Source organism: Chionomys nivalis, chromosome 3 (genome assembly GCF_950005125.1).
Source record: "Chionomys nivalis chromosome 3, mChiNiv1.1, whole genome shotgun sequence".
Lineage (NCBI taxonomy): Eukaryota > Metazoa > Chordata > Mammalia > Rodentia > Cricetidae > Chionomys > Chionomys nivalis.
In genome coordinates, this window is record NC_080088.1 from 113449478 (window position 1) to 113476493 (window position 27016).

The 27016-nt window shown below is 48.8% G+C and overlaps 1 protein-coding gene across 2 annotated transcripts in view; it reads right to left on the minus strand.

Moving 5' to 3' along the window:
- Positions 1-27016, minus strand: part of Galnt9 (polypeptide N-acetylgalactosaminyltransferase 9) — a 72215-nt gene that overhangs the window by 21442 nt on the left and 23757 nt on the right. The window contains exons 2-7 of one of the 2 annotated variants that reach the window (XM_057764235.1): positions 25374-25432; positions 23711-23809; positions 16857-17037; positions 6925-7091; positions 5159-5333; positions 1695-1892 (exon numbers count right to left, since the gene is read on the minus strand). In XM_057764235.1, coding sequence (XP_057620218.1) covers positions 1695-1892; positions 5159-5333; positions 6925-7091; positions 16857-17037; positions 23711-23729 — 740 coding nt within the window. In that variant the 5' untranslated portion in view covers positions 23730-23809; positions 25374-25432. The remainder of the gene's footprint in view (positions 1-1694; positions 1893-5158; positions 5334-6924; positions 7092-16856; positions 17038-23710; positions 23810-25373; positions 25433-27016) is intronic. The other variant, XM_057764234.1, reaches the window with a different exon arrangement.

Consider the following 27016-nt stretch of genomic DNA (forward strand, 5'->3'; position numbering starts at 1 on the left):
CTTTTGGGCCTCTGACTTCCACAGATTTCTAAAATGTCACACACAGGCATTTATCTTGCTACTAATCGGTATCATGAAATGAATCCCAAATGAAGAAAAATAACCTTCAGATTGTCACTCTCTGCTTCAATGAGCCCCTTGGGAACCATCTGTGAGCCTTGTGCTTCGGGAAGCTCCACCCACCCTCTGGCCTTGTTGCAAAGTTCAGAGCACAGACCCCTACTCGATCACTGCAGGCTGCCCCAACTCCAAGACATGGTCCATCTCTAAGGAAAGAGCCATGTGGAGCTAGGAAGTATGGAGAAATGGTACTTTGCCAATTTTGAAAGCTCCTTTGTCTTAGCATTGTGAAACCATTTTTTCTTCGGCGATGGATTTTTTTCCCTTTCTGTGCCAAATGATTTCATCTGGACTTACTGCCAATAGCTGTTTGCCAGAGATGAGCAGGGCACTTCTACCAACTAGTTCTACAGTCTGCAGGGTTGAGCTTGCACTAGCCTGGAAGACCTCCAGGAGACCCTCCTATAGGAGGGACTGTCCAAGGGACTGAAGCTACTTTGCAGCATTCTAGCCAGAATGCAACATTTTCACTGGGAGGCAAGGAGGTGGTCCCACCAAGACCCACTGCAAGGTAAGCAACAGCTCCCCGGGACCAGCAGCACCTGGAGATATTCATTCAATCCAAAGACAATTTTCAAACCCAGGCTGGTCCCCAGGAGAAAGTGTAACAAACTACCAGATGTGAAGGCACAGATTCCCCAGAGGCTCATCAGATGATGTGGTGGGAGGGGGATTCTGGGAAAAAGCATGGAAACTGCAGAAACGTGGGAGTGGCAACACGGGCAGGTCAAAGAAATTTAATGAGGTGTGATGACATCAAAATTCAACAGGATGACAGATAGTGGCAGGGCCTCCCACAAATGAGCTCCCAGAGCCCTTGCTGGGCAGAGCCCGGAATTCTTTTGGATGAATGGGGCTCCCAGATCTTCATGAAATGCTGGCATCATGTATTTTCAAAATGCTCAAATCTCCTCTCCTCAAGTCTACGGAACCAATTCAAACTGAAAGTAAATGTTCCACGGGGCAATGTGAGGCCAGAGTACTAACACGGTTCACAGCCACAGGCTGCCTCTTGACCCATGCTGCCTCCCCTGCTCTCTGCCTTTCTGTCTCTATGTTTTTCTTCCCTCTCTTTATCTCTCTCAATCTCTTTCCTATCTGCCTCTGTCTCCTCCTTAGTCTCTCTCTCTCTGATTCTGTCTTTGTTTATACATCTCTAGCCTTTATGTCTCAGTCTTTCTGTCTCCTTCTGCGACTGTCTCACAGTTTGTCTTGTCTTTCTATTGCTGTCTCAGTCTCTGTCACTCACTCAACCTACCCCTGTCTCTCTGTCTTTGACCTCCCCCACTGCTGTCTCTTTTAGTCTCTCCCCTGCTGTGTCTCTGCCTCTCCTTCCAACCTCACACAACCAGGTTGTGTAACCTGCTCTGACTTGGTCATCATTCTGAACTTAGATCTGAGCTAGCCCTGTCCCCAGACATGGCACTCTGTAGTCTTGGCAGTCCCTATCACCCCTGTAAGGTGCACGTTTTTCATCTGAGGCCAGGCTGGGGCTTCTTCAAGGAAATGACCCTCTCTCTGGTCCTGAACCATCTTTGGTGGCATTTCCCACCCTCACACTCATCTTGGCTCACCTGATGGGTGCCGACTCATCACCACGGTCCAGCCAGTCCTGCGGAGGGATGATGTACATGCACCACAGGCCCCAGTTGTAGCCGTGGGCAGCGCTGGCATATTGCTGTACCTCAAATGTGCTGTACTTGATGTTGTCAATGGCTGGCAGGATGATGCGCCGACGGTCTTCCTGGATCCGCGCAAGGGCGGGCTCAGCCCTGCGGAAGGCATTGGCCATGAACAAGAGCCATCCCAGAACCCTCAGCAACCCAAGGAAGGAGCTCCACTGGCCAAGAGTGCAGATCCTTCAGCTAGGCCTGGTATCTAAGCTTGGTTGGCCCCCATCTGCTATGCACAGGACCCAGTTATGGTAGTGTTGGACTACTCGGAATGGTTAACCCACAACAATAACCTGACCAAAGCCTGGGCCTTTTTGACTGGTCAGTGCTAAGCACAGGGACATCTGGATGTTCTTCATGGGTCAGCCAGGGCCCTGGGATTGTACAGAGAGCTTTCTTAGCCCAATCCTACTCTCCCCTCTATTCCTGTACCTCTAGGTAATTCATTTGCAAGAGCTAACTGAAGACCTTTTGTGGCCCACCCTTGTTGTAACAGATTACATTCATAAGAAAAAAAAATCCATGCCTCACGGTGCTTACATATGCTGTACACAATGCACAGCCTACATAACAGGCCATGGTTAAGGGGAATGATGAAGCTTGAGTAGAGGATGTGTGGGAGGTGAAAGGCACCATGGAAAGCAGGAAGTAGTGAGTGGGGTGAGCTCTGCAGCTCTAGATGGGATCCAGTGTGCAGTGCCCTGGGCACTGAGTGGGAGGACACTAGGGTGTGGGGATGGAAGTCTACACTGACAGAGCAGCTTTACCAGTCATTGGCACCTGCCCCGTATGCATGGGGGTAGGGGATCAGCAGGCCGTGGGAGAGACTGGCAAGAGAGGCTCTAAAGTCAGAGACGAAGGGCCAAAACAGCAGGCTTTCTCTCCATGGCATCAGCTTGGTGGATGCCTGTGCAGTATCATGGAGGTAGCACGGACAGGCCTTGCATTGTCTACCACAGGACAAGGTTCTGTTTAGAGAAGTGCATCCAAACTGAGGTTCAGGTAATATCTGAGACTGAGGTGACTGAGGCTGAGGGTCTGTGTGCCTCAGAGATGGAAGGATCAAGAGTCGGGGCAATATGGAGAGGGACCAGCCCCTAACCTCATCCCTCTGGGAGCCTCTATTGACCTACTGCCTCATCAATGGATGAATGCACAAAGCACACCAGAGAGACTGCAAATGTCATGTCTGCTAACATGCAGGATCTGCAATAAAGGCTGTGCTCGGAAGGTGCCGTTCACAGAAATGGGGTTTCCAGTTGAATGAAATGAGAGTTATACAGGTTAAACAATTTCATTCTGACTGATAAATTCAGCTCTCCTAGCGTCCACTGTCCCTCAGGGAACTGATGGTAGAGAGAGTGTGAACTGTGCAGTGCACAACCCACGCCACAGTAGGAGGTGATTCTGGTGGGAGGATACATGATGACACCTAATGAATGATACAGGATTCAAGGAGGTGACAGAAAAATGGAAGAAGAATCTTGTCACAGAACGACAGAGAAGGGAAGCATGGGATGATGAGGAGCAGAAGGAAGCCAGGTCTCTCTTACACCTGTTGAGCACAGCCAGCAGCCTGAGCCCACAGAAGGTATTCACAGAGCCTCTCGGGGTCCACAGTAGCCCACAGAAGGTATTCACAGAGCCTCTCAGGGTCCACAGTGAGGACCCGCCCAAGGGTCAGGTCACCAGGGAACATTAAGTTATCTATTTTGCCCCATTTTCGAGAGAGACTATAACTCAGAGTTTTTGTATCGCTTCTCCCACCTCTTTAAAGGAAATTTAAATCACACACATACACTTGCGCAAGAGCGAGCATGTCATAATATATATGTGGAGATCAGAGGACAACTTAGAGGGACGGATTCCCTCCTGCCATGTGGGTCTCAGGGATCAGAGTCAAGCTTGGCAGCAGGAGCCTCTGCCCTCCAGCCATCTCATCAGCCCACCAGCTCATTTTTCAAAAGTTTGTCATGTGTCAACTGGGGGTTGGGGGACTAAGTGTTACATGCACAACTGTGCGCAATTGCCCACTTGTTAGTCCAGGGTGCCTCTGAACTCCTGGCTGTTGTACGTTTCCTGGCTCACCTTGTTCGGCCTCTCAGACAGTTGTGGCTTAGATGCAGTTTTTCTCAACAGGTTTGGAACAGGAGCTTCCTGGCCGAGCCAGTAACCAGGGTTCCAATAAGGGACAGGAGGCCATGTGAAGGCCAGCAGAGAAGAGCAGCCACACGCTGAGGGACACCTGGCCACCAGGAGCGGAGAGAGCAAGACCCTCTCTAGAGCCTCAGAGGGATGCAGCTCCAAAGCACCTTGATCTGGGTGCCTGAGTTGGCAGAGGACAAATCCCAGCTATTGCCAGTAGCTAGTGAGGGGCTTTGGTCACAGTGGCCCAGGGAGGTACGATTCCAGGCCACCTTTTCTCTGTCCCACTCTGTTTTCTGCACCCTCTGGTGCCCACTCTCACTTCCCACAACACCTTGGCCTACCCATGTCTTAAGGTCCCAGTTGCTCATGTGACATGCGCATATGTGATGACAGCTGTCACTGTGCTGTAATCTTGATAAACGCAGAGGCACTGAGTCCCAGAGTAGAGCCACAAGTAGGGTCTCTAGTGCCCCCTTTTCCATATGAGAAACAAAGACCATAGGTGATCACTGCCAAACATACCTGCAGGTACAGCACACCCTAAGGATCCTGGTCATCCAAAGAGGACTTTGCTGAAGCAGGAAGCCCCCTGCTCCTTTGCCCAACTCCTGCCCAGGGTCAGCAAGGAGGACATAATCTTTCTCAGCAGCATGGGACAAGAAGCTAGCTCTGACATGGCTTCCCCGGTATGGGCCACTTGCAGGATAAAGATACTGTCCTCCAAGGCATCCTTTGCTGAACACGCGTGAGAAACTCCAGGATAGAGACTCTGGGGCACTCAACCCTTGTGGATATCTTAAGCTTACGCAGGCCTACTCTGGTCTAAGAAGCAAGTAGAGACAGGTCCCTCTCTCCAGGGACCACAGAATCCTAATCCATCCTGTAGGGATAGATAGGTCGCTCCTGCAATGGATGTCCTGCATACCTGCTGGCCTGTGGCCACAAGATGGGGTACTTCTTCACCTTCTGGTCACAGAGTCCCCTTGGGTTTTCATTTGAGCCCAATCCTTCCCCTGAATGAGAAGTAGTATCTACAATTTCTTGATCTAGAATTCCCTACAAGGGTCAAGAAAATTCTCCTTCTTATGCCAAATGGCTTGGCTATCAGCAGAGCTCATCTCTGGAAAGCTCCAGAGCCACGGCCTGACCTGTCCTTATGTGCTCTCTGATCTGAATGGCCACAGGATTTCCATGCATTCAGGAACCCCAGCCCTTACCAGCCAGTGTTGAACTCCACGTGAGCATCAAAGAAGCCAACAACGGGAGCCGTGGCCACCTTCCAGCCCTGAAGCCGGGCACGGATCAGACCTTCCCGGCGGCTGTTGCGTACAACCTTCACGAGGCCTGGGTACCTTTTGTGAACATACTGGTCCAGGTTGAACTTGAGTTCCACTGAAGGGGAAAGGTAAGTATGTTAGCATGCTACACTGGCAAGAGCCCAGACCATGACTGGGACGTTTGAGTCCTGCTCCTAACTTGGGGTTTCAAAAAGGTACTGTGAGGCCACATTAGGTTGGATGAGATCCAACATCTGGCAAGACTATGGGAGGACAAAACCCCAATGCTAGGAAGCTGCTACTCTGGTGGGAAAGGTAGGGAAGGGAAAAATAAGACCAAAGTGATAGAGGCAGCGTAGGCAGCTATGGCTGAGCTAGAGGCCACTGAGCTATAACCAGTGTTATATGAATGAAGACCCTGTACAGGTGAAGGAATGTCCACCCAGGTCTGTACACACAGGAATGGAGTCCCGTGCAGCCAGCAAGGTTCCTCCACACTAGGGAGCCACTTGGTCATAGTGAGATAGGGATACTCTGATACTACCACAACACGGAGGACTGCAACATGGTTCTAAGTGACACACACCAGCCACTAACAGGTGAATGCAGTTTGACTGTCTTCATGAAATGCCTATAGGTGTCAAATCCAGAGGGACAGTAGGAAGGTACTGGTGGCTGGGACAGGTAAAGAACTGGTTTCTATGAGAACATGGTGGCTCGTGCCCGTGATACCAAAATTCAAGCAGGTGAGGCAGGAGGATCTGTGAGTCTAAAATCAGCTTAGGCTACATAAGAAGTCCCAAGCTGGGCTGGAGAGATGGCTTGGTGGTTAAGGGCATGGCCTGCTCTTCCAAAGGTCCTGAGTTCAATTCCCAGCAACTACATTGTGGCTCACAACCATCTATAATGAGATCTGGTGCCCTCTTCTGGCCTGCAGGCATATACACAGACAGAATATTGTATACATAATAAATAAATAAATATTTTTAAAAAAGAAGTCCCAAGCTAGGCTGGGCTACAGAATGAGACTCAAAAGACACCCCCCCCCAAAGTTATGAGGTAGAGGTAGTGGTTGCCCAACATGGATATCCTCAATATCATTGAGCCACATACTTGAAAATGGCTAAAATGGTAAAATAGGGAGTTTCTAGATTGGGTTAGCTGAGGTGGAAGGCCCGTCCTAACTGTGGGCGGCACTACTCCTGGGCAGGAGTCCTGAGCTAAATAAAACAGGAGAAACTGAGCTGAACACCAGCATCTGTTTCTCTCTGCTTTCTGGATGTGGATGTGACCAGCTGTCTCATGCTGCTTCTGCCTTCCCCACCATGGTGGACTATACCTTCAACCTGGGGACCAAAACAGACCCTTCCTTGAATTGATTCTCTCCGATATAAGTAACTAATGCAGGCCCATCAGTAGTGGCCTTGAGGGGTGGCACCCCAACAACATAAAGTCAGAGTAAAAGGTTTCAGCCAAGAACCCCACCTGTTGTGGCTATCAGCAGAAGATGGGGGGCTTAGCAAGGTGCTTTCCCTGGCCACACCTCCAGGCTGTTGCCTCAAAGCTTAGCAAGCCAGCTCTATGGCTTCAAGCTTAGAAGCCGTTGGCTGGGGCAGCCACAAGAGTCAATACACCCCGAGAGCTGGTCCACAGCTCCAAAGCTGTGTGCTCAATGTCACCGCCCTTGAGGCGTGGTCCCCACTCACCATTGTCGCTGCTGTCATCCACCAAAATGACTTCCTTCAGGAGCTGGGAAGGTGTATGGTTGACCACGCTGTGTACGGAGCGCAGGATAACTGAAAGTGCCTCGTTGACAAAGATGAAGACCACAGAGATCTGGGGAAGGTCTTCAGAGTGTGTTATCTGTTTGCACCTGTGGAGGCATGGTGGTCATCAGGAGGTGTAGTAGGCAGCTGGGACTGGGGTGTCCCTCAGTGTTGGGCTATTTCCTGGAAGCGTACGACAACATAAACTCTCCCTGCTGAGTTACTTTTGATCACAGCAACAGAAACTCTAAGAAACAGAGATATGTAAAATCCTGTCTCAAAAATCCAACCCAGGGGCTGGAGAGATGTCTCAGGAGTTAAGAGCACTGACTGTTTTTCCAGAGGACCCAGTTTCGATTCCCAGAATCCACATGGTGGCTCCCAAGGGAAGGGATATGGCTGGGTGGAGAGAGGAATATAAGACAGGAAGAGACAGGAGCTCAGGATTCAGTCTGCGGTTTCATAGGGGCAGAATCACCCCTTTGGTGTAAGGATTCAGTAGAAGTAAGAACCAGTGACTGGCAGCTCTGCTTCTCTGATCTTTCAGCATTAACCCCTATATCTAACTCCGGATTTTTATTAAGACCAATTGGAATTCACAGTACATACAACCATCTAGTTCCAGAGGCTCTGACACCCTCTTCTGAACTTCAAAAATACCAGGAATGCATGTGACTCATAGACATATCCATATATACATGCATATGCAGGCAAAACATCTATACACATAAAATAAAATCCAATTAAGAAATGAAAGGAGGCAGAGAAGGAGGGAGGGAGGGAGAGAAAGGGAAGGGAGGCCGGCTGGTCCAGTAGCTTATACTTGTAATCCCAGTACTCAGGAGGATGAGACAAGAGGATCACTATAAATTTGAGGCCTGTCTGGATAAATAGTGAGTTCCAGATCAACCTGGGATAGAATGAGACCCTATCTCAAAACAATAAAGAAGAAATGGATAAAAGAGGACATGAAACTCAGGTGAAATCATAGAATGAGACCCACTGAAAGTTATTGGATGCTGTACCAAAGTAACTAAAGTTTTCTTCCTCAAAATGGAAAAAGCCGTTCGGTTAAACACACCTACTTGTGCAACACAGAAAGCTACAGGGGGGATACACTGGGTGGATGCCACCTGACCCCTTCAGAAGCAGGAGTGGGAATGAGTAGCAAAGGCAGACAGAGGTGGGACAACACTGGATGTGAGCGTAGATGATAATACCGAGGGAAACAAAACAGTTGCATGCCTTTATTAGCAAGGGGGAGAGGCTAGAGAAGAGCTAGAGGGTCTGACCAGGATACAGCATCAGCAGCCAGTACAGTACTGGGGATGGGGGCAGGAGTCGGCAGAATTACGTGTCCCTAATGCTTCTGGGGGATGTTTCTATTTTGTTCCAATACTCAACAGCTAAAGGCATTGACAAGCCTGGTAACATGAGTTCAATCCCCAGGACCTACAAAGTAGAAGGGAAGAAACAATTTTTGCAAGTTGTCCACTGGCTTCTAGACATGTGTTTTAGCACACATGCCCCCAAGCCTACCAATCAACAGACAGACAAATAAATAATACAAGTTAAGATTTTGAATATATAAGAAAATGATAGGTGCACAAAAAGCTGGGCTCCTACCCAGTCTCTGCAGACCCCCTCCTCTCCATGGGGTTTTGGGGTTCCCTCCCTAACTAATCACAGCCATAGTAACTCTGCTTTCAAACGAAGCATCTGAAGTCCTGTGGGTGAAAATTTCAAACTGAATTTTGGGGACACAGATGGGTCTGTGACGTAGGAACGGTAATGTTCATTTCACATTCGGACTGAGTTACAGCCCAAGGGAACAGGGACAGCATTTGCTCACCATCCACTCCTCGTGAACTCAGTCTTTTCAGCTCAAGAGTTCCCAAATACCTCTATTAGAGATGAGGACCCTTTCTCTCAGCCGCAGCAATTCAAACCCAAGTCAGCAGCATCAGGAGCCGAGCATGGGCTGGATGTCCTGTACCGGGAACAGTTAAGGACTCAGCCTCCCCCAGCAGTCGCCTCCTTCGTGGCCAAGAGCTGCCCGCGTGACTTTCAAGGGACAACTGCTGCGTAGCACCACATTGATATGGACTGCGTGTGGGTAGCCATGGAGACTTCATCACTCAGACAAACACTTCCTGACAAGAAGACCTCAGTCCATTTATTCATGGAGAGAAAAAGTTGGAACGTACAATTTCATAAACTTGCAAAGCATGTAAAACAGAAACCATCAGCAGGCTTGCAGGAGCTGCAGCCACACAGAAGGGACCCCATACCTCTGTGGGAGAGGGGTGCAGCTGTTCCCTGCTGAGTCCATCATTAGAGACCTTTATCCATGATTTACTCCTATTGTTGCTGAAGGTACTGCCTGGAGGAGGGGGTGGTGTAAAAAATCTTCCCCTCCTAAGGCCCAACAACAAACAGGCACAATTCCACCAAAGTTCACTCTGGGGAACCAACTGGGCTTTCTTCCAGAGGAGTTACCTAGCGGTGTGAGTGCTGCCCTCCAAAGGCCACACCAGAGAATCTATAGCCAGCAGGAATGTTGATTTTCCCACAGCTTCACAGATGAAGCCTCTCCTAGCCTGCCCTGTCCTATATACTACACTCTAGCCCCTACCAGGGGCCACGTGCAATTAAAGCAGAATTGCATACAACAGGTGGCAGGGAGAAACTAGATACTCAGGTGACCATCTTGTAGTCATTCCTACCCCTCTATGAGGGGTATAAGTAAGCAATACGCCCAGCTGGGATGATCTTTTGCAAGTGAGATGGTGGTTGGTTTGCTCTGGGGGTAGTTATGTATAACACTCACTCAGTACATGGACCTCAGGTCCACGGCCCTCACCTGCGTCCTCTGTCGGGGTCTTCTCTCCACTAGTCCTTCATCAGAGGATGATGGTGGACATATAAGCCAAATACCATTGGAGCATCTGTGTATCACTACACGTGCTATCAAGAGGCAGTGGCTAGCCGGGTGAGGGAGGACTGCACCAATTCTCCTTCTGTTTCTGGGTTAGTTGGCCAGAAGCCCATGGACTTGGTCACTGGGCACATGCAGTTGTTCCAAAGAACTTTCCACCAGCAACAACTGGTTCACTGGGGTGTGTGCTTTGAGAGTGCCCTGTCTCTGGCCCTCAGGCTAGCAAGGGCTGTTGAGAGGAAGAGCTCCTTCATCCCCCATCACAGGTACCCACGGCTTAGCCTTTGCTTGCTGCCTTCCCTTGGGCATATTGGTTGCTTTCCCTTACTGGTTATAGCAATCTTACTCTTACATCGCCTTCAGTGAGAAGGCCAGACTTTTCTTGCACTCGCCATCCACTGGTCTGAGAAGTGGGCACAGGCCACTGAACTCCTGGTCACCTGTAAGAAGAGCCAGGGTCTCCCAGGAGTGGAGGAGTAATGGCTCCTCCCCAGAAATATCAGGGTCTGCCCAGCAGAAGCAGAGTGAGACCATGCAGAAGACAGTGAGTGCTCCCACCCACTAGACAGTGAGTGCTCCCACCCACTAGACAGTGAGTGCTCCCACCCACTAGACAGTGAGTGCTCCCACCCACTAGACAGTGAGTGCTCCCACCCACCAGAACTTGGTATCATGGTTAGGAAAGCCCAGGAAAGAGGATGGGAAACAGCTTCATTCATAGTTATCCCCAAGAAAGACAGAGTTAGAGATAAAGACAAGCTAATTGGACATACACAGAGAGATAAAGGCAGACGTGATGTGCATCCTTTAAACACTGACAAATACAGAAACGAGTGACTGCCGGCTTACACCTCACACCTTCCCCGCATGATGGAGGAAGGTCATTGGTTAATTAATAAAGAAACTGCTTGGCCCTGGTAGGTTAGAACATAGGTGGGTGGAGTAAACAGAACAGAATGCTGGGAGGAAGAGGAAGTGAGGTAAGACGCCTCAGAGAGACGCTATAGCTCTGCTCTCTGAGGCAGATGCCATGAAGCTCTGACCCAGGATGGACGTAGGCTAGAATATTCCCAGTAAGCGCACCTCAAGGTGCTACACACATTAATAGAAATGGGCCAGGCAGTGTTTAAAAGAATACAGTTTGTGTGTTGTTATTTTGGGGCATAAGCTAGCCAGGTGGCCAGGAGCTGGGTGGCAGGAACGCAGGCCGCAGCTCCCTTCAACACTCGCACATCCTGAGCTTTGGCTGTTTGTCTCGTCCCCTGGCTTCCCTAGCCCATTTTGAATTGAGGTGTGTTTTTTCCACTAAAAAGGTGATAGAATGCCCTCCCCAGCAAGCTTAGATACGACACAGAGCGGAGGCCATTCCACCCCCAGTTCTGCCCCCTCCTCAGGGACTCTGATGTAGGCCTGACAAACATCCTTGCTATTCTCTGTGTGTTACAGAAAGTTGACGTACCTTGTCCCTCGTCAGACAAATGATGACTTTACAATATGGAGTCAGTGTAGTACTCTGGGCAGAAGTGTTCATGAGGTAATATCTCAGGCCACCCTGTACCCCTCCTAGCCTTGGTTACCCTAGAGGTGCTGTGTGAGCTGGGTAACTCTCCCGGCCATTCAAGACCCCAGGACCCCAGTATCACAGGAAAAGAATAAACTGCTACTTCATGGCCCCAGAGTAACTCAGTGTGCTTCCTCCCAACACCAATACCATGCATCATGTCTGTCAGAGAGGAAAAAGCCAGATCTCAGGTTTTCTCATGGCTGGCCACACTGGCTTTCTGGCTTGCCGTGCACAAGGATGTGGTTGCTATTCCTTGTTCCCAAGCCTGGGCAGGGTGTAGTCATGTCCCCAAGCAGAATAAAGCAGTGTTTTCAACCATGAGTTCTGATAGGCAGCAATCAGCCAACCAGCGCTTCCTAACACATATGGGAACACATATTGGGCACATACGGGTTAACCAAGTACAGTATCCCTTCCTATTGCTGGCATGCAGTGGGGTCTCTGTAGACCCATGGTTGAGTACGAGCTGCATGAGGACGGCTGAGGTTGAGTCTGGGAAGTGCACTAAAGGGACTGCATGCTGCAGAGGTTCCTACTCACAACGGGGAGATAAGGGAATCCTGCCACAGAGATAGCAGGAGCAGCCAAGAACCTGAGCACCTCTCCTCAGATGTCCAGATCATTGTGCTAATGGAAATGCGTGGTCTGCCCTTTGTGTCCTGGAAAGATAAGTGTGCGAAGACAAGAAGTGAAGTGGTGGTATGTTCCTGCGAGTCACTCGCTGCAAGGCGGCAGGACACATGGCTCATGCTGAGCTGAGCCTCGGCAGACAGAAAGTTCCTCGTTTGGAAACTATGCCTTTATTTCTGGGAATATTGTGTGGGGAGGTTGTTAGCAGGCAGGTCTTTGGGGACAGTGCTGTTGCTGTGCTGCACGGCAGCATCCTGCCTTGCTGTGAAACATGCTCATCTATGCAAGGCACACGCATGAATTCAAAATCCTCAACGAGGCAGTCACCTGTGCGCCTGCCTTCCCACTATCATCTAAGAAGCAGGAAGTAGTGACTGACATTAGCCAAAGCCAGGAGACACTAAGGATCCAGAAACTAGGATGTCCCTCCTCTACCAAATTGTCTTTCACATACTGAATTCATTCATCCATCCATCCATGGTGCTGGAGGCAAGACTGCCCTGCAATATACCCACACATATGCATACACACACATTTACACAAATGAGCATATACATGTGCACACTTCCACATATGCACATCCACATTCACGCAAGCCTGGATACCCAGACACATCTCACAAAGACATCTTCAGTTGTCATGTAACTGACCTGTGGAGGCACATACGTTTACACAGTGCCTGTCCCTAGAGTTTTCGACAGATACACTTTCATGTTCAAAGCTTAAAAGCCTTAAGAACCAAAAGTTGAAGCCAAGCCCACATACTCTGCCCCAGCAGCCCTCTACTCACAGGCCAGAAAAGCGATGCCAACTCCCTTTTGGAGACATAGATACACATCAACCACATGTCAGAAGCAAGACACACAAACGTACATAGACACATGCAGGTGCCTCTCAAGTTAACAGCTCTCAAAGGGAGATAGGAAGGGACCTCAAACTTGTCAGAGGGTTACCACCTGAGTGAACTAGCCACTTGGAGACAGGCAGACTCCCCTAGCCCTACAGGGCTGTAACTATGTCCCCTGTCCTCCAGGTAATGACAATCTTCAAACCATTCCTGGGTCACAGGTGCTGGCAGATCTCCCAGGTCTAGGTGACACACTATGCTCTGGGCCAGCCAGCTCTTGGTGTCCTCTGCTGACTTTGAGCAGCTGTGCCAGGCTTCTGTGCTGTCTTAGCCCAGGACCCTCTACAGGGGCTGTGGGTGCTCAGTAGACCTGGTCAGAGGTCACACAGCAAGAGAGGGGAAGGCTGGACTGAGGGCATATAAAGGTTGAGGGCATAGCACAGCTAATGTACCGTGTCCAGTTCTCCCTACTGAGAGGCCTACGGCCAGTCCTGTGCTCTGTGCCCTTCCCAGCTCCAGTGGTCCACATTTAAGGATGCAAGGACAGTGACGTTCGCTATCAGGTTAGGTTTCAATCTGTGGTACCAGGGGCAGGTCTGGAGCACTAGAAAACAGTTGCTGGGGCGGTTCCTCTGCAGGAACTTCTAGCTGTCCTAGATGCCCCTATTAGAGTGTAGACCTAAGAGGAGAGAACTGGTAAGGACTAGTTGTACAGCCAGGACAAGGCCTATCCACAACGCTACATCTAGTAAAAGGCTGGGGCCAGGAGTGGGGGCACAAACCTCTCATCCCGGAACTCAGAAAGCTGAGGCAAGTGGAGTGTGAATATCAGGCCAGCCTGGACAACATGAGGAGACCCTCCAGAAAACCAACACCAAAACAAAACAAACTGGGGGTAAAAACTTTGGCACCAGAACACGGGTCATGTCTTCAAGAAACCCCAGTTTCTCTGAGATCTTCAGTGTCCAAAACTCCTGCCTTCCTCTGTGACCAAAAGCACAAGGGGATGGGGGTATGGTTTGTCCCGTGCGGATGTATCTGCCAGCTTGGATCCAAGGAGCTAGCTCAGCCTTCCGTTTGCCATGCACTCAGTCTGCACACATCAGAGCTGACAGCCAAGCTGCTCCTAGCTCAGATGATGAATATGCATGTATGGAGACTGCAGACGGAGACAAGGGACATCATGGCTGTGGCTGCTGGGGAAGGCTGTTCGTTTTGATGACACAGTTTAATTTGGATTTACCGGCTTCCTTTCATCATCCCAGGGGCAGGCTTAGTAATCATCGATGTGATACACTGTGTGCCATAATTAAAGCTGACGCTTAATTAGAAAAGCTGTCCACCCCCAGACAAGAGGGGTCCGAAGATGGCTCTGACAAGGAAGCATGAGGAGGCATTTGAATGGATGGTACTGCCTGTGGGTGCTGGGACACCCTTCACATGTGCGCGTGCACACACAGTCTCTCTCTCTCTCTCTCCCTCTCTCTCTCCCTCTCCCTCTCTCTCTCTCTGTCTCTCTCTCTGTCTCTCTCTCTGTCTCTCTCTGTCTCTCTCTCTCTCTGTCTGTCTGTCTCTCTCTCTCTGTCTCTCTGTCTCTCTCTCTCTCTCTCTCTCTCTCTCTCTCTCTCCCTCTCTCTCAGTCCAGCTTCTAATGGCCATGTCTGCCAATTCTGCAGGCAGGTTCTGGCCATGATGGGGAAACCACATCATGAGGAAACCACAGCAAGACAACTTTGAGAGAGCCTAGATTGAGCTTGCAATGATCAGTTTTCCCACTTATCTGTCCACCAACATCTGGCACTAAAGGGCAGGTGTTTACTGGATAGACAGTGCTCACAGACATGGCATCACTGCCCATGAGTTCACCTTGGCATTCTTCACCAGATGTCCTATTGCTGACTGCACACCACAGCTTCTAAGCTTATGACTCAATACAATGGCCATTTCTTGCCAGGGTTCTGGAGGGCAGGAATTTGGAGGCCACTATAAGATTGCAGGTGGGGGACTATCATGTGGCACAGCTACATGGGGGCTCCTCGGAGGTATGGGTGTCTCTCCAGGCATCATCTCAGCCCACTTCACTTTGCCAATCAGACTGCAAGCTCGGATGTCCCACTTAGTCCTTTTCTGCTTCTCAACAGCTCCGACACGTTCCTGGTTCAGTCTCCCTGGGCTGGTTCCCATCATGCTTATGCTCTGATTGGCCAGGCCTGCTACACATGCGTCACCTAAAGTGGAGCTTCTGCCATACCACATGAAACTAGACATGAGGAGAAATGGCCTAAGATCTGAGTGATGGAGTGCTGAAGACACCTGTCCTTGTTTACTCACTGGGAAGGGGCACGTCCAGCAGGGAGAGCTCATTGCTCCTTGGCAAGAGACTCCATGTCAGGACCCCCCCTACACTCTCCATACCTCCTCCTTATACCCTCCCTACCTAGGTCAGGAGGCTGTAAGAAAGAATATAACAGGTCTCACCAGGGTCCATCAAAGTATGTCAGAGACCTTTGTGCAACCCAAAATTTGAAGGCAGCAACTATCTCCCTGTCTCATGATGTAAATAATTCAACTTCTGAATTTCAAAAAATGCCCAAAAATAAAAGAATCAGGCATGAAAAATACAGGCTATTTTGGGACTTAAAAAAATAGCACAGCTGCCAGGATGTCCCTGGAGCTGCAGTCTCTGCTCCATGTTTGGAGCATCACCCAAGCCCAGCACCATTCTGGAAGATGGCTCAAGCACAGCCCCAGAGAACTGTTCCAGATTCTGGGCCTTTACAGCCACCTGGGACTCTGGGCTTTGGCCATCTTCCTACCTCAGCTCATGCGCAGAGCAAGGTGGAGGTGGAGATGAAGTCTTAAAACAACCTGAAGACTCGGAGGAACCTGGTGGGTGGTGTAGGTGATCCACTCCTTTTTTCTCCATCACTGTGATCACTACTCTGATGAGTCACCTCCCTGAGTTTCCTGCTCCATCTTCTCCTGGCCCCGCCTTGACAGAGTTCTAGTCTTGGTCCACTGGGAGGCAGAGAAACTGCAAACAGACTCACCACTCATCCACCTTCACCAGGCCCCAAGAGGCACTGGAGCAGCATGCTGGGCCCTGAGCTCAGACATCAAGGAGCTGCTGAGATCCCCTGTCTAGGTCTCCAGTCCTGGGAGTCTGTAACGGAGTCCAAGGACAGCCAGCTTGCTACTGCCAACTCAAAGCTCGATGCTTTGATGGATGCTTGGCCTCACTGATCCTCCTATGAAGGAGTTTGTTCAAGTTCAGCTCTGGTCAGGTCCCTTTGTGCTTTTGGAAGGAGATAATAAACAATGATAAGAACCCAGTCCTGGGGACACAAGCAAGGTCATAGCAATGAAGAAGGCAACTCTTTTGAATCTTTTACTTCTTTGTGTTTTGGGAGAAACAAGATGGTCACAGCCTCTGAAGGACTTTCAGACACTAGGACTCACCAAGCAATGACAGGAATAGCTGCAAAAGTCAGTGAGGAGAACATGCTGAGCAGTGACCAAAACCTCTAGCTCAGGTGTCCAAGTACATCTGAGGTTCTGTGTGCATATATGTATATGCACACAGTCATAGCTGAACTCACATAGATAGCCCAGCCACTTCCGGCCTGCTAGCCTGAGTACAAAGGGAAAGGGGACTGATGCAGTGGTTGGCTGTCAAAAGGATGAATATAGCAGACAGCAGAAGGGCAAGAGAGACAGAAAGAAACAGAGTGAGAGAGATTGAGGGAGACAGAGACAGAGAAAGAGAGAGACAGAAACTTAGATTGAGGGAGATAGAGAAGAGACATAGAGAGACAGAGGTGTCAAGGAAGACAGAGACACAAAGAAACCAAGAGTCCATCTGCAGCCCTGCACCTCTGTGCAGCAGAACTCACCTCTTGGGCCTATAGTCCGGGATGGTCCTATCCAGGGAGATGCGGTCACTGAGCTGTGCATTGTATCCAAACTCCTCGAACTTGCCCTCAGTCTCTTGGCTACCATCCTGCAGAGTGGCAGCCACTCCTCCCTGGCCCAGGCCACCTGGCCCCTCCACCAGCCCAATGGGCTTTGCGAGGCCTGGAGAAGACAAGAGAGGACAGGTCAGCAGATCCTTGGCGTTGCTCCCAGCACCCACCCCAGCCCAGCGTGGTCAGGGAAAGTCTGACTGTAGAGCCAGGAGACACACGGCTGGCAAGGTTGGGGAGGCTGAGCAAGGTTAGCCTAAGTGTGGTTACTCCACATGACACCATGATGGTGAGACTTAGTCACCATACATTCACAGCAGAACCTTGGTGGCATAGAAATGTCCAGTAGGACCCTTAACCTCAGCCACGAGTCCAGTGCCATTATCAATTTACCATTGTAAAAGGTCATTGCACTAAGATGCCATCAGAGGAGATGCAGAGGCCAAGACTGTGACCTCTCTGGACTCCACACTCTTTCTTTAATCCTAAAGCTGGTATAAAGGGTAAATCAGGGCCAGCAAGATGGCTCAGACGTTAGGGATGTTTGCCACCACCAGCCTGATGACCTGAGTTCAATTCCCGGAATCCTCTGAATTCCACCTGCATGCTGTGGCACACAAAAGCAAGCACATACACACAATGTAGTAATATCTGAAACAAAGATTAAAGTTAATTAGTATATAAAAATCTTAATTGTAAAGAACTAAAATAAACTTTTTAATGCAGAGTCATTGTCCCCAGCCTGGGAATGGGTAGTGCTTGTCTTGCAGACCAATTGCAAATTGCTGCCACATAGGGTTTCAGTCTGAGGACACAGGTGACAATTTACGGAACAGAGGAAACAAGGCAGTGGAGGAGAGAGGCCAGCAAAGAGGGGCAAGGACTCTCCAGAAAGCTAGGGCAGAGCCTGCTCTGCTCAGAATCTTAGATGGGGCAGGGGCTATGGAACCAGGGGACACCAGTTAGGCAAGTTCTTAGTGGTCACCGGAGTCATAATATCAGAGCATCCCTCCTAGAGGAGCTGTAGTCCAGGGCAACAACCATGTGTAGAGACAATATACTTTGCTCTCCTTGGCGGAGATCCAGCTAGGTAATATGAGGTGTAAACCTCCATACTTCAAATAGTCAGTGGGGGGGTTCTACTCAGTCCATGCTCCTGGACCGCTGTGTGTTTTGGAATATTCCACCAAACATAGAGTTGATGCTGTATAGGATTGAAGGATATGCACTGAATATAAAATTGAAAAGTTATGAGACACATTATTTTACTTGTTTATTTTTATCTTAATATTGCAACATATCTAAAAATCATGCTTTATATATAGGCTCTCCTATAGCCCAGGATGGCCTAGAACTCACTATGTAGCCCGGAATGGGCCCCTCCTGCCTCACCACCATATCTGAAAAAAAAAAAAAAAACCCTACTATTTTTAAACATGCTACACTTTGTGTCTTTCATTTTGGAAGGGAAACAACAGGCAACTCCCAGGGGCAGACACAAAGCAGCTTCCAAGCTGGCAGAACAGCCTTGACACCCTCGGAGCCCTTGTCCTCAGATCCTGCTGCCTGGCTGGAGGCTGTGCAGGGGGTGCCAGTATCCAACTTTGGGGACTCATTTGTAAATGCAAAATACACACTTGATGAACTATCCAGTCAGTTCAGAATACATCACCTGAGCTCACTAGCCTGCAAACCCCACTCTTCAAAATACTTGCCTCTTGGCCTGCTGCATTTTTTCCATGTCGTAGCCAATACACAGCATTGTAGCCGTGATAGCTGTATGGATCTGATTCCCGCTTTGTAAACCAGAGACACGTCCCAAGGCTACTCAGTGAGAAAAATGAGTGCAGTCTGTTTCCCTCCACCTCCATCCCCTCCCATGCACCGCCTTCCCGATTTTTCTCAGCTCTGTTGTATTTTTAGCGATTCTGGTGGTTGCCTTTGTGACTTCAAGAGGAACGCTGAAGGCTCTGTTTCAAGGAGCACCAACTCTCGCCATGTCTCTCAACGCCCAGCGTGTAAGATGAGGGGTATACGGGCTTCTTGCCCGTGGCTCCACAGTGTCCCCCAAGGTTTTCTGCAAAAGCCCTATCATGCTCTGCAAATGCAGGCAAGATTCCATGAGATTTTAAAACAAGAAATGGATCAGTATTTATCCTGTGAAATTACATGAACAGAACTCATTGGGAAGCCTAGCACTGAGAAACACACCAGGACCAAAATGCAATTCCATCCCTAACTAACCTCAGGCTACATAATGAAGAATTTTAAAATATCAAGGCAATGTTGACTTTTATCACCAATGTTTTAAGTTTTCAGAACCACACACACTTTGGTTACTTTAAGTTGGGTCTTGCTCTGTCATGGCATGCAAGTGTGGCAGTAACAGTCTTTGTTGGCACACTCTCTGTAGACATGTCCACTCCTTCATTCTCTACAGTACCCCAGGAGCTCGGTCTACAAGGCACTTCAACCTGCAGATGAGGAAACTGAGGGGCAAAGAGTCAAAGAACATATTCAAGGTCACGTGACCACACTCAGGCAACATCGCTGGAAACAGCTGGTCTCCATGCTGTATCCCAGGCTTCTTTACAAGGTGACCATGGAGTAGACTCCAGCCTTTCTCATTGCAGAGTGGGGACAAGTGGTACAATCATAGGCGGGTCTCAGTGCCCTCATCTAGGGACCCTTTTACTTCCGACTATTATTGGGTAGTAATTCTTGCTTGATAGCTGTTTTATTATATGTAATTTTGCTATGTTAAAGTGAAAGCCTTTCCTTTTTGTTTAAACAGAAAAAGGGGAAATGATGGAGGAAGGTCATTGGTTAATTAATAAAGAAACTGCTTGGCCTCATAGGTTAGAACATAGGTGGGTGGAGTAAACAGAACAGAATGCTGGGAGGAAGAGGAAGTGAGCTGAGATGCAGGGCAGCTCCTCTCAGAGCCAGACGCGATGCCGCTGCTCTCCAAGATGGACGTAGGCTAGAATCTTCCTGGTAAGCGCACGGCCACGCAGTGTTTAAAAGAATACAGTTTGTGTGTTGTTATTTTGGGGCATAAGCTAGCCAGGCGGCCAGGAGCCAGGCAGCAGGAATGCAGCCCACAGCTCCTACAACATCTCCTGTTCACCCAGTCCCAGGATTGAGTTCCAGCACAAGAGAACCTTTTCCTTCTATAGGTATTCATTCTCATTCATACTCTCTGCTGCTGCCTGTCTCTACCTCCCTATCATCTCTGTCTTTGTCTCTCTGACTCTCCTCTGGCTAGCTGGCTGGTTCTCCCATCTAGAGTTTATTATGGTCGTGTTCAACCTTCAGGAAATATTTGATTCTGGGTAATGTGTTCTGTTAACTGTGAGATTATATTTCTGTCTGCCTTCTAACTTGTTCTTCTGTAACTTCCTTTAAATATTTATCTTTTAAAAATATTTTTATATTTTATTTTATTTGTATCTATGTGTACATGTATATGTGAGAATGTATACCAAGTGTGTACAGGTACTAGTGGAGGCCAGCAGAGGGCATCAGATCCTCTGGAGCTGGAGTTATGAGTGGTTGTGAGCCACTGGATATGGGTGCTTGGAACAGAGCTTGGATTCTTCACCACTGAGGCTCCAGTCCTGGAACTTCCTTTAAATAAAGATTCCTCCTCCTGAGGCCTCTTCCTTCTGCTGATGTCTTTGTTTTCATTCTCTGAGACTTTTCAGACCACCTGTTTGATCCCTTGTCACATCCTCAAGGTTAACTAGACCACCTATGGGATTCTTTCTTGGTACACTATTGTGGTCTTTGTTCTCTGCCTTCTGTGGATGGCACCCTGGCTTTCTGCTGGTTGCTGAACAAGCAGACTCCTGCCCTTGGAGATCTATCTGTACTCACACAGCCCCAGGGCATGACCTCCCCAACCCTTTGGAGAACAGGTGAGAAAATAGACTCAGGATTACAAAACAGCCCAGATAATGCCTACCTCCTGCTGTTCAGTGGAGGTGGTAGATCCAGGGCCCAGGCTAGGCTCCTGCTTAGGAACCTCCACTGTGATGAAGCAAAGCAGATTCCTGGTGTTCTGCTGGCCCACATATGGCCCCCACATCCTTCCTAGCGTCTGACCCCACAGGACATACAACACATCCGACTTTCCTCAGAGAAGTTTTGTATATTAATCATTTTTCTGATTGCTGGGACAAAGTTCCTAACAAGAGCAACTTAAGGAAGGAAGGACAGTTTGAGGGTACAGTTCATCAAGGTGGGAGAAGTATGAGGTCACTCTGTATCCAGTCAGGAAGCTGAGAGTGATGGCTGCTGGTGCTCAATCTGCCTTCTCTTTTTTGTTCAGTCCAGGACCCCAGCCCAGGAAATATTACCACTCCAACCTAGAAACTCTTTCACAGACAAGCCTGGGGCTCTGTCTCCCTAACTCTAGATCCATCTAAGTTGACAAACAGCACTAGCAATCACCTTGTTTTTAAAGTGTCCCCAAGGGCCTAAGGAGGAGCTCTAGGTGGTACATGTTCATCAGTCTTAAGGACAGACCTGTTCCTTGCTATTCACAGGGCTTTGTAGAGTCCTATCAAGAGATGTGGGACAGGAAAATTGTTCCTGGGAAAATTCCCAAGTGGGTTCCACACAGACTCACCTCTGAGGCTAGGAGGCTCTGGTCAGGGGCCACCAGCAGAGAGGGGTCAGCAGGAGCAAAGCAAATCTCCAAAACCAGCCTGGGATGTGGGGTCTGACGTCAGAGCCACCTGGGTGGGCCTCAGCTCCCCTCGGTTCTCAGGAGTGGGAATCTGTACCAGCTACACTGACCGAAAACTCCAAATTGAATTTTGCCTTTAAGGAAGGTCACTGTGGCACCTCCCTGCCAGGATTCTGGTCTCTCATCTTTCTGCACTCTTTCTGCATCAGCTCAGATCCTATTTCACAAAGATTTCTTGTAAAGAGATACAATTGCTTGATCTCACCAGGAAATGAGGGCAAGCCTGGAAGGACACCGAGATGACCTCCCCATGATAGAAAAGTCATGAGGCCTGTTTTACCACGTTAATAGTCTACACGGCCACCCAAACACTGAGGTTCTGACATAATCCATACTGAGCCGGGCAGTCCCTTCTGCCCAGACTTGTGGGCAGCAGCTGTGGAATCCTTTCACTCTCTCTACTGCGGCCCTGTATTCACTGTAGGCTAAGCTCCGGGCACAGTACAGACAGGGCAGGAGGGGCACATGGGCTTGGTTAGAAAGTAGAGAATGTTGCTGTTTCATTCCTTTCTGGTTCTCAGGATCCCCAATTACAGCAAGCAGGACAAGTGTTACACCCACAAAGTACACGAGACCAGACTACATACACTACTGCGGGCTGAGCTGCATCTTTCAAATATGCTTATGGTCAATTTGTTTAAGCCCTGATGTGAAGAATCATGAATGTGCGCCGGGCGGTGATGGCGCACGCCTTTAATCCCAGCACTAGGGAAGCAGAGGCAGGTGGATCTCTGTGAGTTCGAAGCCAGCTTGGTCTACAAGAGCTAGTTCCAGGACAGGCTCCAAAAGCTACAGAGAAACCCTGTCTCAAACAAACAAACAAAAACATGAATGTGGCCCAGTTTGGAAACAGAATGCAACCACAGTAAAATGAAGTCACACAGGATAAGGCTAAATCCCAAGTGTAGCATGGCTGGTGTCCTCAGAACCGAAGATTTGTCTACCCACAGAGAAGGCCATCTGTGTACAAGGTACAGATAGAGTTGGGACCACAAGCCAGAGATATCTGGAACTTTCCGCAGCTGGAAAGGGTGGGAAGGCTTTTCCTGGAACCATGAGAGATGGGACTTGCAGACTCTATGACTTCATTGTTTGCCACACAGCTACAGCCCGCACCACACACTGTCACTTGGACCTGACCCAGCTCTGCTGGTATCTGGGGGCAGAAGATTCTGGTGTGACTGTTCCTCACATGGGGTGACCCAGTATGGGTCCATTCCAGGGGGCTTAGCTGCCTTAGCTCTTGTGTAGAAGGCAGAGGCATGGTTTCTTAAAGCACAGCAGTTCCTGGAGAAGCAAAGAAGCAGTGCTTTCTAGTTTCCAGTCCCAAACCTCCCCTAGCTGAACAATACTGCCGCTTGTTCTCAGCCCTGATGGCATGTACTGGAAGAACAACAGGAAATCTACATTTCCTAACTCCGCTTTAAAACATCTTCCTACATCTTTCCTAGAAAACAAACAGAAACCAACATCCTGTACATATCCAGAAGCTGGCTCCCCATACTCAATCCAGGGTCACCTTCCAGGGATCTGGTGCCCTGCTGAAAAGATGGGGCCACTCAACGTCCAACACCTTCGTATAATGAGTCCAAACAGTCACCCAGGCACAAATGTCCTCAGCAGAAGACAGATCACTAGCACCTCATTCCAATAGGCAAAGCATCAAGCAACAAGGAGTGCCTTTAATTCCATGAGACCAGTCAAGAGAGAGAGATAACCTTGAATAAGAAGTCAGCTTTTTTGGCAAAGACTCTTGGGGGATGATTACCACATTTCCTTCTTATTGGCAAGAAGACCTTAAAGGCATACCCCCAGAATCAGTCAAGGATCTCATCACAGAGAGAAAAGTCAATACCCATAGTTTAGTGTCCCATGTTATTTCTACAAGACTATGGCCATGGTGAACACAAGGGACAGATTAAGTTCACAGTTTGCCCTCCTCACTCTACCCTAGCACTTTCCCGCCATGGGAGAGTCCATTAAAACTTCCGTTGGATAACCATAAACATAAGAAGCCAGTATGAAACAGTACCTTTTATCTTTCTGTCCATCTGCTTCCAGAGGCCACATCGAATGGCTCACGAATACCTGTAACTCCAGCTCCAGAAGATCCAAGGACTTCCTCTGGCCTCTGCAGGAATCCATAAGCACTTGGCATGTGTGCACACTCATGTACACACATATATGCACACACGTAAAAATTATATTTTAACAGGCGTGAAGAGTCTGACAAAAGCCATACCAATGGGCAGGCACACGCTGTCTTCAGAAAACTTGACAAGGGTGGGGAACTAAGCATGGTACGGACCACGGCAACCTGTGAGCACCAGCTGTGGGTGACAGCTCCACACTTGGGGTCAGTACCGGAAGATGGCTGGGATGCAACAAGGCATTCTGGGAAGAGATCAAGGGCATGGTGGACCAAGGGAGGTTGGGGGGTTGGATTCTCAGCAGAGGGGCTACAAGAGGGCCTGTGCCCGGGTAGAGTGGGGAGGAGACCGTCCAGTCACTGAGGTGAACTGTGCAGAGGGCAGACGAGGAAGATAGACTTTCTGGAGTAGGGAGCAGGGATGGTGGTGTCATGAAGAACTGGGGCAGCGGGGCAAAGCAAAACACCGGAAACGAGGGCTGAGGTGGGGTTACTTTCAAGTCCCTGGGAGGCAGCGTCTGGAAGGCAGAGGGACTTTGCTAAATGAGGTTGGAGTCTAGGTTAACACTGAGACTTAACTGCATGGAAGGACAGACAGCTCTGCTCAGGAGAGGGAGGACACTCTGAGCCACCATAAAAGTGACCAAGGCAACCTCGGGGTTCATAGGGAGATTTAGGAGATTTAGAGACAATAACCAGGATGCCCCCCCAACTCTTCAGGTTGCCAGGGTAGCAAAGCCTCACAGCTTTTACGGGTCCCTCTATTTCCTCAGTTTAATTTCTACTTCATGAATTTCTACTTACTGTCTTTCTCTCCAATTTATTTAATGATCTTAAGCAATATAATTCATTTTGACCTTAGTTGTTTTCGGTATATTAATATAAAGATTAAAGCTAAATACAAATCAGGCTGAACCTAACAATTTTTATATCATTTGGTTTCTGAATATTTTATGATGTTCAATACCATGTCCTCTTTAGCTCACAGGAGATATAGGTTATGGCTTTAGGTGAGCATGTATAAATTCTTGGCATCTCTCTTCTACAGATTCTACCAGCTGTGTTCTGGGCAGAAAACATGATCCATGGGGTGGGTTTACCTGTGGCCTAGGTTTTTTGTTGTTGTTTTATTTTGATTTTTTTTTTCAATAGGGTCTCTCTACATAGTGAGTTTACAGTCATGACTATGTACACCAGGCTGGCATTAAACTCACAGAGATCTTCCTGTCTCTGCCTCCCATGTGCTGGGATTAAAGAAATGTGCCACCACACCTAGCTTGGACTAGTATGGCACAGGCCGTTAGTCCCAGCACTTGGGAGGCAAAGGCAGGTGGATCTCTGAGTTCAAGGCCAGCCTGGTCTACAGTGAGTTCCAGGATAGCCAGGGCCACACAGAGAAGAAACCATGTCTTGAAAATTTTTTTAACATTGTTGTACATATATGCCCATGCGGAAGACAAAATAATTTTCAAGAGCAGGTTCTCTCTTCCCACATGTGGGCTCTGGGGATCAAACTCAAGTTTTAGGCTTGACAGCAAGTTCTTACCTGCTGAACCATCCTGTTGACCCTGCAGGCTCAAGTCTTAAGAATAGTCCCATACATCTCTAAAAAAGCAAATAAATAAATAAATAAATGCAAGTCCTCTTGCTGAGTTCTTACTGTGTGATCTGACAGAGATGACAGTGCCCTCTAACTCAATTTCCCAAGATGGCTCATTTCTTCTCTTAGTCCCAATGCTTTCTTTATATCTGGGGACATGGTGGAGAACACCGCAGTACTTCCCTGGTGAATTGTTTGCCACCATGGTTTTGTTAGACGCATCTTTGCCCTATTCCGTTCCCTGTGCACTGTTTTTTTAATGATAGCTAAGTTTTCTGCAGGCATGCTTGCCTCTTGCCTACGATCACTATCTCCACTCTCCTCTGAATAAACTCAAAGCCTGTATGTGCCGCAGGCAATGGCTATTGGGCTTTGGGTCCCTAGAGTGGCCCTTGTCCTAAATTCTGCTTCAACAGCCAGGGGCTGTAGCCTCTTGAACAGCACCTTTGTTCATAGACTCCCCACTCCTGGCCTCCGAATCTAACACTCCTTCCTTAGAAGCAGGCTGTAGCCTGGGGACTGTTAGCAACAACTATTCACAGCACCTCCCCTTCCCCTCTCCCTCTGAATATGCCTTGATCTTAACACTTTGGGGTTACAACTTACTGACTTAACTGTTGAGTCTGATCACGTCTTGGCTGAGTCAAGTGCAGAAGTCAGGGCAGACCCTAGCCTTCCATGGAGTTCATGCCACTGTCTGGGCAAAGAGGCTTCCAGGCCCAACCCAGTCATACTCGCAAGAGTGTGACTTCTTCATTTTCCTTGACTTTCCATGGCCTTCTGCACATGGCTAAGCCCATAATTCTCAGGATGCTGTCATGGAGTAAGGGTGGGGAGCTTTTCTTATTAAATGGCTAAACTTTTACAGCTAATAGTGAAGAAGGACGAGGAAGGAACAAAAGAAGAAAGGGAGAAAGAAAGGGAGTGAGGAAGGGGGAAGAAAAGAGTAGGAGTGGTGCGGGGCCCGCAGTTATGTCCTGACCGATCCATACAGCCTGCCCAGGCCTCCAGATCCATTATCACGCAACAATAATCCCTTTGAACCCACTCTGCATTCTCAACAGGAGCTTAGGGTTTTTCCTACTGGCAGGGGCTGCCAGCTTGTAGTTTTACTAGGATGTATATGAAGGGTTAATTTAAATTGTCCAGAGTGTGGCTGGTTTATTTTCCATGCCCTACCTTCCAGCCCTTTGGCGGTCTGTGCCTTTCTGCTCCTGGAACATAGCAAGATGTGTGCCTTACTCTCCTCCCCATCCTTCCTTTTCTCTTCTTCACTGAACGGTGGCTATTTTCTCAAGAACAACTTACAGGTATTACATCTCTCTTTAGCACTATCTAATTTTCTGTGTGATCCAGCCAATGAGTCTTTAGTTTAGTGCTGATATATTTCAACTATGGAATTTTGTACATATATATATACACACACACACACACACACGCGCGCGCGTGTGTGTGTGTGTGTGTGTGTTGAGACAAGGTCTCTATGTAGCCTGGGCTGACCTCAAATTTTCAACCAACCTGCAACTACATCAACGTTCTTATATAGTTTTCTAACCTATGCTTTCTCCTTTCTGTGGTGTGATGATTTG